At 37.5% G+C, this 12844-nt stretch overlaps 1 protein-coding gene across 11 annotated transcripts in view; it reads left to right on the top strand.

The window, feature by feature from the left end:
• The window catches only part of KIAA0825 (KIAA0825 ortholog), a 276964-nt gene that overhangs the window by 99672 nt on the left and 164448 nt on the right, over positions 1–12844 (top strand). For 10 of the 11 annotated variants that reach the window (XM_033084906.2, XM_033084907.2, XM_033084908.2 and 7 more), the window contains 5 exons: positions 1397–1491; positions 3118–3345; positions 4339–4604; positions 6596–6746; positions 9724–9914. In XM_033084906.2, coding sequence (XP_032940797.1) covers positions 1397–1491; positions 3118–3345; positions 4339–4604; positions 6596–6746; positions 9724–9914 — 931 coding nt within the window. The remainder of the gene's footprint in view (positions 1–1396; positions 1492–3117; positions 3346–4338; positions 4605–6595; positions 6747–9723; positions 9915–12844) is intronic. The other variant, XM_033084905.2, reaches the window with a different exon arrangement.

Below are 12844 nucleotides of genomic sequence, written 5' to 3'. Positions count from 1 at the left end.
ACTTGCAGGTCCATCTCATGAGGACTCAACGATTTCAATATGTTGTGTTTGCTGAGTTATTCTTAGATCTGATTCCCTTCCACCAAGAGTACCATCTTCCTTGCTCCAACCTTACCTCCTGGTCTCTGGGGACTGGAATTCCTGAAGGCTGGTCTCGATAGCAAATACTGAGTTGAAGACATTCAGTATCTCAGCCTTTTTCATATCTCTTATCAGGTCCCCCATCTTGTTGAGTAGTGGGCTCATATTTTCCCTAGTCTTCCATTTATCAACTGTGTACCTGTAGAAGCCCTTCTTGTTGTCTTTGACATCCCTGCCCAAATTAGTTGCATTTGAGCTTTAACTTCCTTAACTTCCTTAAATTTTTTATGTGTCTCTCCCAGGTTACCTGTCCTTACTTCCATGCTCTGTATGCTTCATTTTGTGTTTGAGTTCAGCTAGCATCTTCTTGTTCATTATGCAGGTCTACCTTTTTTGTTTTCAACTGTCTTGAGCATAGCAGAGGTGGTCCTTGAATATTAATCAAATTTCTTGTGTCCCATTACCTAAGGCCTTATCCCATTTGACTCTCCCAGGCAGATATTTGAAGAGGCCAAAGTCTGCTCTTCTGAAGCCTGGGGCTGTAAGCTTGCTTTTCACCCTCCTTTGTGCTTTCAATGTCTGGAATTCCACTATCTCATAGGTCACTGGAACTGAGGCTGCCTTGGACTTTCAAATCCCCAGCAAGCACCTCCATTTGTGCTTGTATCACTTGGAATCATCAATGCACTTCAGGAAGCCAGATTTCTTGAAACACTGATAAAAGTGAATTCAACCCCAGATATTGGTTTGTCTTTTACAAAACTGGGGCGATGTCCCATTACTCTAAGATTTATGAGTGAGCTTTGTACCAGCCCTTCTTAAGGCACTTCTCTTGTTCTTTATATTTTCATAAGCCATAATTTTGATTATGATAACTGTACTATTTAACTGTCTTTGTATTCTTATTGCATTGGTGTTTCCAAATAAGTAAAAACTGTAAAAATATATTAGTGTTCAATTGATATAATTCTTTGAACAAAAAGGAGAAATTAATTTCTATACAGCTGATCTGTATAGCGTTATAAGAGGTGGCTCCACAATCAGTATAAAATGTATTACTGACAAAAGAAACCGTATTTTACAAATTATATGTGCGTTTGTATAAAATACAAGTATAACCAGATGTTGATTTCATCGTGTTATATAAAAGAAATTGTGTATAACTTGAATTTGACTTTATTATAACATTAGTATTCCCGTACATCTTCTTGAGGGTTTTTTAATGCTTCATATTGGTATATCAGAAGATGTTGTAGGCTGCTGACTTTTCTACAGAATTAATCGTAGCTTTGATCTCTTTTATCATACTGTGCAGGAGTTCTGAAGAGAGCTAGTGGGGAGCTTTTAATAGGAGAAACCAGAGCAAATGAAACCAGCGTGCTTCCTGAACAGTTACTTCATGTAGAAGAGGTGAGTATGAGAAGTCTTACACTTTGTAAGGGGTTTCTTTTGTGTTTGTCTTCAGTGTAGACTTTCACCATGTTCATTATAAACACCTATTGCTATAGTTTCATTACTTCAACCACTCTCATTACTTTTATGTGCAAAGTTTCAGTTTAGATGGAATAAAATCTTGTGGCTTTCAAAGAAGTGGTTGGTTTTTTGTAGTTAATAACAGAAAAAAACATGATTATAAGATGCCTCATAACAAAATGGGAAAAAAAGATTAATAAATTATGATAGCTGTCTTAGTATTATAATCTCAGATAATCTTGAAGAAGGACTTATGAAGTTCTTTGAATTTGATCATAATGGTTCTTCCTAGAGGTATAGGTATTCATAAAACGTCTAGTTTCTTTGATGCCAACAAACTACTGTGTAATAACCACTGTGCTTTATAGAGTGCATGTACAAGATTGTTTTTATCTAGCTCTCATTTACTATAAAACACATTTTTATTGTTGATTTTCTGGCACCAAATGCTCCAACAATCTGATACTTTATGATAGTGGAGTTTAATTTCTTTATGGCTTGATTTTAATGTTGACTTTTTTTTAAATTGTGCTTTGGATTGGTGTGTGAGACTGATACTAATATGTATTACAAAGAAGAATGTTTTAGGTAGATGGGGATGTTCTTGATCGCCATTAAAAAAATGAGGGAATGCAAAATTGTATGTCCATGGGGGCTGTCATTGGGCTTACAAGAGCTGAATGTTGCTGGTGGGGAAAGGAAGGAGGATACAACTTCAAGTTGAAGTAAACTGAAAGGGCTTTACTTTGCAACCCTTCATTCTCTTCCAATTTAGTATTATAACTGCACAAATACTTAGGAATCTGTCTTTTCTATTCTCCTACTGTGCCCTCATGGTGGAGGTATTTACTGAACATCATCTTATGTCATTAAAGTATGTCTCTTCTCAAATGAGTGCTTCTGGAAAGGTTTAAGTCTGATGTAAATCATAAGAGCAATGCAAAGCCATATAAGTCAAAAAGTAATGATGTCCTACTGTGTCTGCTTCTGTAAACTATTACACTTCAGATTATTTCAGAAGTCTCTGTTTAAAGAAGGCAAGGAATAGATGTAAGCCATAGTAAAAGCCAGCACTGGCTGGTTCTAGAGAAGTTAAATACAGAGAAGCTGTGTTAAAACCAGATCCTCTTAAGTATTTCCCTCTGAGATTCATGGTTAGTAACTTCCAGTTGTTACCTTGCAGTGAAAAAAAAATTATTACAGGGTACATTGCTAAATTACATGTTATACTATTGAAAGTATCTACAAATGATTTGACTTTGTTAAGTAGATTCTGATAAAGATTACACATTAAATAAAGATGAAGCATGTTTTTTATAAAATCTGTCTTGTTTAAACAGGAGGGGTTCTTTTAAAAAAAGTGATGACAAGTTTAATGTTGTTATGCTAAAAACACTGCTTCTAGTATGATTTCAACACTAGTGGACTATATTTTAAATTCTTTGACTTAATTTCAAGATATGACAGTGTCCTGTAACTTAATTGCGAATGTGCATTTAATTTTCAGACAATATTAACACTCAATAATGACTTAGATTGATTTAATTTTAATATGTATTTCAGCCTATTTTACTGAGTTTTGGCTGGAGAAATGCATTTAAAGACCTGTCTTCTTCTGTGGCTCACTGTATAACAATAGCAGTTGAGGATTTTTCATCTAAAATTCTTCAACATGAGCAGAAGGAAGAGTTTTCGGCTGCAGGCTGTGCAATGAGTCTTGTAAACAACCAGCAAATGAGGGAGTCCTGCAGAGCAGTCCAACAGGAGGAGCAACCAAAACAAATTGCTAAGGCAGGTATCAAAAGATCTGAAGTTTGAAGGGAGACAGAATGCCAAGAATGCCGCCATCTATGCTTTGAAGTACTTACAGTACTATTAATATTCTATATCTTATATAAATGGAATTAAGAAGAAAGCGAGAGGCATTACAATGTGAAGCTGAACAGAGCTTTTTACAATAGCCAGTAATTTGTTCTTGAAAGAATTAACTTTTAAACTTCACTGGCATTATTTTTTTCAGCCAAAAAGTTCTAAAGCATTCTGATTAGTATCTGCTCTGTTACCAAGTGGTTCGATGGGAAAGTGCTGAAAGCTTTGAAATATGGCTATAAAGGGATTTCCTGCATTCATATCATTAGACATGCCATTCAAGTAATTGGCATAACCAGTAATAAAGCCAATTTAGAGTTATTTGATTTGGCTGAAAGGTCATCTATTAATTAAATTCCTTTTGTAAGGAAAGGTATGTTTGAAAGACTTTTTTAGTAAGATTTGCAACTATTCTAGCAGATTTGGAATGCTGTTAATGAGTTCATGCTTGAAATAACACTTGAGCTTTGGGGAGATAATTTTAGGGAGATTAATGTATGAATTTATGAAGAGATGACATGTTTGTTTCCAAATCTAGTGTTAAGAAACATGTTTGTGTATTTTTCAAAATTAATTAGTTTAGAAAATTATCTTTATTTACAAGGAATTAACCTTGTGCTTTGAATGTACATTTAGTGACATCAAAAGAAAATGAAGGCATTACTAGCATTAAATGGTTTTAATTTTTCTCCTAGTATAGAATATGCAGCTCTAAAGCAAGAAGGAATGAAAAAATATTTAATTTACTTTAAAGAAATGTTACTCCTCTGTTTAAGAGATTAAAGTGTTGGTAAAGCTGATTCAATATTTATGTTTCATACCAATTTCATTACTCAAGCATCTGACCCTAGCGTGTATAAAATAAGCAGTGCTGTCAGAATACAAATAACTTGGTGCTGCATTTATTTCTCTCAGTTTTGTTCTGACATCATGGAAGAGCTTGACACATTGCTTCCATTGGCTCTGGCCTGCAGAGATGATTCTCTTCAGGAAATTAGAACAAACTTTGTAGAGGCCTGCAGTAAAGTGGCAACAGCTGTTTTGGCAAGACTGGAGGAGAAAAGCAAAGATGTTCCCTTGAAGGCACCCGTGCAAGACCTGTATGCTGCCCTTTCCACAGCAATATATGTCTTTCAGCGTTTTACAATGTATAACAATTTAATGAGAGAAACAAGCAAAAAGTATGTCCTTTTTACTTATAATATTTAATTCAAACATAAATAATATGAGACTTTATTCCATTTTGCTGATACAGTATAGTGGTAGTTTTCCAAATTGCGACATATTTTTTAGCACATGCAGTGTGTGCACTATTTACGAAAATACCTGAATCAACCTGATAGTCTAAAGCAGTCATTGCATTAGATTTGCAGATCAATTTTTAAAAATTATTATATTTGAGAAAATAGGATTGTCCATGGAACTGAACACATAGTAATTTCAGGATTATAAGCCGCACCATTTTGACTAAAATTTTACTCCCAACCCAGAAGTGTGACTTACACACAGGAGTGGCCAATATATGAACAAATTTTGAAAATTTCCCAACCTGGAAGTTTGAGCCTGCAGCAGCCCCAAGCCAAGACGGAGACTGCCCGGCCCTGGGCGGTGGGGCAGTGGCGGCGCAGCGACAATGCTGTGACAGCACTGCCCGGGCCCCGGGGGGCGCGGCGGCACTGCCTGGCCCAAGGAAGTGTGGCGGCGACAGCGGCTGGACATGCCGCACCCCCACTTCCCAGCGGCTGCGGCTGGGCATGCCCCTCTCCCTCTTCCCGGCAGAAGCACCTGGGTGCAGCGCACCCCTGCTTCCCAGCAGCAGGGGCCAGGCGCAGCGCACCCCTGCTTCCTGGCGGCAGGGGCCAGGGACGCTGCACGCCCACTTTCCCGCGGCAGGGGCCAGGTATGCCGTACGCCTGCTTCCCAGCGGCAGTGGCTGGGGACACTGCTCCCCCACTTCCTGGTGGCAGCAGCGAGCGGGGCCGGGGCCACTCCGTGGCAGCTGCCGTGAGTAGGGCCGAGCCAGTAAACCCCATGATCATGCGATTCTGTTACTAATTGACAACTTTGTGAAAGTTGCACATGGATCCTCGCTGCAAATGGAAGTGCGGCTTATAATCCAATGCGACTTATATATGGACAAAGACCTAAATGTTACCGACACCCGGAGCTGCAGCTTATAATCAGGTACGGCTTGTAATCGTGAAATTACTGTACTTGGAATGTACTGAATGACTCATATAAATGAGTCATATAAATGAAGTGCTAATGTCTTGATTTCCTTTTCTGACCTTTGCAATACCTAATTTTCATAAGATCTGATTCAGCACGTAGCAATCGTAGAGAACAATATAAAAACACATTTCTGTGCTTTTTCCTAACACCGTGTGTATTCAGATGTAAAGAAATACATACATTGTAGTTTTAGAATTATGTTTATTATTGCATGCACAAACTAGAAAAGATATGAAGTAGAAGTGTAAAGTCAAAGGCAGTGTTTGACCTGAGGGGAAATATGACTGCACTTGATTTTAGGAGATTTTGTCTTAAGGTATTAGGAGTCTATTGGTCCACATGTTTCTAGCCATGTGCAACTTAAAAGTAGAAACTGTTTCTGGGGAGGGACACAGAAGTAGCACGATTTCTAAGGAATGTATGATTTCTAAGTGGTTATATGCACTGTTGAGCTGCTTTCCCTGTGGTATTTTACTGTCTCCTGAATGAAGTGTATCTTTGTGAGTGGAAAGTCTGAGCCAAGATACTGCTCATTAATTCTGCTTAGGTGTATTATGAAAGATTTTTAGTGCATACCTACCACAAGCAATCTCTGTACTCTGTGCTTATGTTTTCTTTGTCACAGTCGGTGCTGATGTAATAATTACTGATGCAAGAATGCTGCAACATCCAAATAAGTGAATGACAAATGTACTTTTCTCAGAAAATAGGATGAAGTAATTTATTTCTCAGTGATAGGTTAAATGAGAATTTATAGACAAGCAGACATATTTTAAGAATTTATGAAACAAAACATTGCAAAACTGAATGCTAGGTTCAGAACCAGGAGGAAATGAATGATTGATAGCTACAAATCAAAACTACTTGCAGTACTAGGGATTGTTACCTCGTAGTGCACAGCCGTTCAATCATTGTCTCTTTAATAATTTTCTCTGAACAGACCCCTGTTCCTTCTGCCTGTCCAAAAATATAAGGAATTCATCAATATTTTCCAGTTTCAAGTTACGAACTACTGCATCAGAGTTTGTGCTACAAGCATTTTACAGGATGCTGAGAGCCACTACTGGGATGACTGCAAAGCTTTTTACGAGGTGTGAGGTTAAGTTTACTATGGTTCCTTTTTACAAAATATGTTTTCCTGCTTGCCAGGTCTCTGACTGATCAGAAGCATGAGATTATTGTTTCTACATAAGGATTATTGGAATTTACTATTTTGAAATATCTATTATTACAGGCAAGTGTCTTTCTAAAATGATGTAGGAAAACATAGTCATTTAAAGATGAGATAGAATGTTACCATGAAGTGTTTGTCATTTGCTTAATAAAATATTTATTGTGTGTCAACATTTATATAGAACTCAGTAAAGAGGACACCATCATCTTAATCTCTAAGAACTTTATACTTCTTTTAGAAAATTTTTTCTAGGAAATTTTTTATCTGATTCTTTGATTTTGATTTTCAATTGGTTTCCTTTTTTACTGTTTGTGAGTGAAGGGTGTAACAAAGAAAGTTAGTCAATATGGTTACCTAAAGCATTCAACAATGTATTTCTGAAATAACCAGTGCCATTTCACCTGCATCTTGAAGTCACAGGTCTGATCTGTAGCTATAATCCTAATGATTCTATGAAAAAAAATTAAGATAATTATTTTCATTTGTTAGATTTTTTCCTTCATCCTAGTTAAATACAAACATAAGGTGACATAAACTGTTTGAAATTATTTTCACTTAATTTCAAGATGAAGTATTATATGGGGTTTTAATCAGTTATAAGTGAGATCTCTTGGAGATAGCCTGCCTTGTGTAATTTTCTGTGTGAGACAATTGGTGTGTTCTGTTAAGCATTTTCTAGAATTCTTACATGAAAACAAATTCCATCTGATACATGTAATCTACAGATATAGTATGAGAAGCTGCTCAGTCAGTAACAAAATCTGTGCTGGACAGAGTATGCAGACTGTAGGGTAATTTATCAAAATGTCCATCCCTCATAGACAAGTAAATAAATTCAAACAATTTTGTTTAATGGTAGATTACAAGGTAAGAAATGCAGTGGCTTTTGGCAACTGCTGAGTCATGATATGATCTTCATTGTCTGTAGTGCCTGTGGTGCTGTGTGCTGTTTATTGGTGACCCAGTAACTTCACCATGCAGAAATAGTTGTCTGATGAGAAAGAATATGAAGTAACTAAACAGTTTTATCATAACTGAACAGAACTGATGTGTGTAGGAAGGAATAAGGAAAACTGGTGTCTCAGCTCTGTGTGTTTGCAGGATTTGAGGTGAGAAGTATGTAATATTACATCATCACTCCTCTTTTTACTGGGCCAAGGGAGATGGGCAAGGGTGGACCATGATCTGCTCTGAGTTCCTTCAGGAGGTGTGCTGCTGAGCAGATGTTACTTCAGTTGACGTCTTGTAGGAGTCCTAAATGGAAGAGATTGGATTAAGATCTATTGCTTGTAACAGAGACAATTCCCTGCTGAAACCTACAGCAGTGAGAGGTGGCTTCTTCCAACATACGAGCTCAGCAGGAAGAGTGTGCCACTGGGCCAGCTCTCCAGATTATATTTTTGAATGAAACTCTTAGTGCAACAGACATCTGTTGTAGCTGTGGGAACTTATGTTTCCTAACAGTCAAAGAATAAAGAATTGTCTGTTCAGAGATAATACTGAGTGGCTTATGTAATAAAACACAGCTGCTTGTTTCCTCATATAACATAAATAGAAGCTCACATCTGTTTTTATTGTATGAAACCTGCAAAATAGCAGATGTTTATCAGTGGAATTGTCGAAATGGCAACAAATAGATACACAGGTCAGAAAAGAGGAATGAATCTCATTTACATCTTCAGTGATACTGTTACTTCTGCAGTGAAAGTACAATACTTAAAAAGGGGAAAAGAGCTATTACTTAAATAAACCAAAGAGGAGAAAGTGATACAATTTGTGTTTTTAATTACAAAGTTAAAAAGTAAAACCTGTCAACAAGCTCATTTATTTTGTTCTTTGACATAATTTTTGTCACTTTTTAATAGAAAATGCGCTTCAAATATTATGTCAGAGAAAAACAAATGGTGTCAACTTCCAATAATCTGCTAATGCTTATGCTAATGTATTTTAAAAGAAGCCAGATTATTCTTGATTTTCATTGTTAAAGAATGCCTATCAAACTCTAAAAGTGTTTTTAAAATTGTGAGGTTATTTTATATTTCTAATAATGCTAAAATATCAATAAATTCTTAAAATATTTCTCAGTTCCTTTAGGATGTGGGAACTGAAGATTGAAGTCTCTGTTCTCAAAAAGCTTCATGATAATGTTATTTGCTGAAAAGGTATTAGTTGCAATATTTAAATGTGAGTTTCCCTCAGTATTTTTTAGAAATATTATGGATTAACTGCTGTGATTTTGACTCCTGTGTATTTATTTCTGTGTCTTAATGGGACAGATCTATTTCGACAATGAAATATTAATGCCAATGCTAATTCCTTACCAGAAAATTTTTGGTTTTAATACATTCAAATTACAAGAGGAAAAAATCTTAGTAAAAAATCTGGGTATCTCTTATTATAGGTTTAATATTTCAGTTGTTCTTTACTCTTCCCTTCTTGCCTATATATATCTATTATATATAACAAAAGCTTTATAATCATGGTTATGCATAACATTTCTGAAACTGGGTAAATACATATGCTTAAGTTTCTTTGAAGACAAAGAAACTGCTATGTTAACTTTATCTGGCTATTCTTCTTCATACAGAATACTGTCTTACGTTTTTAATCTGAACTTTCAACACTATGGCTTTTTAGAATAGGTTAATTGAGGATATGAGAGTTCAAATGCTGTGGTTATATTTTTGTGGTACTAGTGTAATTTTTTGACTGAAATGCAATGTGTTTCCTTGCAAATAAAGATGTCTCACATGTTTTCTAGGATCATTTCTGGCCGCCATATTCCTGGAACTCTTCAGCTATTTTCTTGCAGATTTAATTTATTAGACCTATAGGAGTTAAATTGACATTTTGGAAGGTGTGTTTTTGTTATGTAATGTGTGTGGTTTTGATAGGGCGAAAGATGCTCATTCTCTGTCCAGATGTGGCATTACTTCTGCTGTGGTCTTCATCATGATCTATGGACTATCCTACCTCCAAAGACAGCCCAGGAAATTCTTACAGATGTACTAGAGCAATCTTTGGATATTCTGTCCTCCAGATATTGTCAGGTGTGTCCGAGTTACAAAAGAACACCACAAATCAGGTAACAGTTGTATATTTAATGCACCATTTTGATAGATAAAAGAAATAAATGTTAGTTTTCTATTACTCACTGCTTTGATTCAAATTTCATGTTAATGAACGTGGCAGAATCAGAGACCTCTTTCAATTCTGTGAAATTGTTCCACAAACTGCTTGATTGGTTTGAAAGCCTCACAATGAAAGTGCATTGAGGATTGGTGATGCAACCAAAATTGTGGACAGAATTTGCAACATAAGGATTAGAAATCAAGCTGTTGATTCATAAAGAAAATTTAATGGTTTCCAGCATAATTTCTGTTTTTATAGCACTTTTCAAGTGAAAGAGCTCACATCAAAAGACTTGTCAGAATGATACCAGTGGTGTAGAAGGAGAGAGGAGAAAGAGGCTATTCCTTTTTCTGTCATTTTAGGAAATAAGAAATTGGAAGTTTTTCTTGCAATTCTCATATTTTACCAGAGAGGAGGGTCTTATTGAGAAATACTGAAGCGAGTGTCTTCAAGTGGAAGTTTACCCTCCCTTTGTCCTTTCTATCCAGTGTCTTATTTTACTGAATAAATACGTGTATTTCTCCTAAGAGAATCACACAGAATTACAGAATGGGTGAGGTTGGAAGGGACCACACTGGGTCATCTGGTCCAACCCCCCTGTTCAGGCAGGGTTATCCCAGAGTACATAGCACAAGGCCACATCCAGACAGCATTTAGATATCTCCAGTGAGGGAGAATCCACAACCTCTCTGGGCAATCTGTTCCAGTGCTTGGTCACCCACCCAGTAAGGAAGTTCTTCCTCATGTTCAGGTGGAACTTCTGTGCACCAGTTTATGACCATTGCCTTTTGTCCTATTGCACAGCACCACTGAGAAGAGTTAGAGTTTGTAATTTTAGAGGTTTAGAGACACTAAGCAGGTACATGTCCTATGTGAGCTAAGAATTACATCTCAAGTTTTATTACGAGAAGGAGTATTGTTATGAAAGCTCAAGTAACTTGCACAAGTTCACATTCTTGAAATGGGTAGGAAAAAAATGCAGTTTTATTCTACATACCTATATGTGTGCCCTATTCCTACAATAACTTACTGTAATCATGCTCTTCTATATCTTTTGGTACAGAGTGGTTTCCTGAAAACTTGCCTGGAAATTTTTTTGGAGGAAAGTTCCCTGAATGTGAAAAGTGCAATATTACAGTAATTTCACGACCATAAGGCGCACTGGACTATAAGGCACACCGCTCGGGAGTCGGCAAATTTCGCAACTTTGTAGATCATATATAAGGCGCATCAGACTATAAGGTGCACTTCTTTTTTGCCGCGACAAAGTAACTAATTAGTAACAGAATCCCATGATCGTGGAGTTTACTGGCATGTGCTCAAATTGGAAACATTTTAACAGATTGGTGTAGCCTTTAAACGCAACCCCAAGCGCCCTCCCCGTGCACGGGGCCCGGCACTCCTGCCCGCGCCCGGCTGGCGAGGCGGGGCTTGCGGCTGCCACGGTTCAGGGCAACCATGGCTCACACCTCAGGGTTGCTGCGGTTCAGGGCGGCTCAGGACCGTCCGCGGCTTGGGGCAGCGCGGCACTGCCTGCCCCCTCTCTCCCTGTGTGGCTGCTTCTGGCCAGGGGCTGGGTGGTGTCTCTCAGCCAGTGCGGCCGCCGCTGGCCAGGGGATGGCCGCTCCTGCCCCACCTCGCGGCTGGGCTCATGGCTCACACTTTTTTTTTCCAGCAAGGAACTGAGCCGCGTGCAACAAAGTAACAAATTACTGGCAGTTTGCAAACAATTTTCACTGACTGGCGTAGCCTTTAAACGCAGCCCCAGGTGCCTTCCCCGTGCCAGAGCCAGGGCTGGCGGCAGCTCCCTCCCTCCCCATGCAGTTCCTGCCGGCCGTGGCCACCCACTCCCACCCCCGCTCACGACTCGACGCTCCCGCGGCACCACCCCCCATTGCGGCTCACACTTCTGGGTTTGTGAATTTTGCAACTTTGTCCATTATATAAGGCACACTGAACTATAAGGGGCACTTACGGGTTCGGGGGAAAAATTTTAGTCAAAAGGGTATGCCTTATAGTCGTGAAATTACTGTACTTAAATGTCGTATTAATTAATTCTATATGAATTTACTTTAAGCTACTGAACAAGAAAGAATTTTCTACATTGTCATTTTGTAGAAAAGTTGTGTATTCGTTAACGTGATTCTATAATTTTTCACTAAGTAAGTTGAACTATCTAGTCATGAATACATGAAAAAAAATACTCTATATAATTCAATATATTTTATCACAGAATCTTTACAAATTATTTAATGCTGTTGTAATTTGTGAGGGTACCTTTTCTCCCCATGGTTCTTCAAATGGTAGAGAGCTGATGTCTATCTAATATGGACAAATGTCTATTTATGTGTGTTTGCCTAGATTTTTCAAAAATAGCACAATCCTTAAAAATGTATATGATCACACATGCATCCATGGCTTTTAGGTACTTCAGTAATTTTAAAAGTCCAACCTTATACTGCCTATATTTTTTGTGTTATTTACATGTCTGCTGTGTATTGTATATCACCATAGTCTTATGAGATTATTCTGTTGTAGTTTGGGTTCTTGCTGTTGTTCAAGCCAATGACATGTGATCCTCTGCCAACCAGTATCAACAAGCAACAGATTACTGACTCAGAAATGTTCCATATTGTACGATATTGCATTGTTAGTTAGTTTTGCAAATTGAAGACTAAGTTCCTTCATTGCTATTTTTTTGTCCCATCAGGATTTGGAAATAGTATGTACATTTTAATTGTAAGAAAACAAAATTTATATTTATTTGCTTGTAGTTTAGAAAGTAAATTGTTCATGTCTAGTGACACTGTCCTTTGAAAAAGGACATTTCCAAAGTTTTAAGTCTTCTTTTTACTAGTTTCAGTAACAACTTCTCTGTGAAAG

The sequence above is a fragment of the Catharus ustulatus genome, chromosome Z (genome assembly GCF_009819885.2).
Source record: "Catharus ustulatus isolate bCatUst1 chromosome Z, bCatUst1.pri.v2, whole genome shotgun sequence".
Lineage (NCBI taxonomy): Eukaryota > Metazoa > Chordata > Aves > Passeriformes > Turdidae > Catharus > Catharus ustulatus.
Note: the sequence above shows the minus strand (reverse complement) of the source record. Positions and strands in the feature narration are given on the sequence as shown.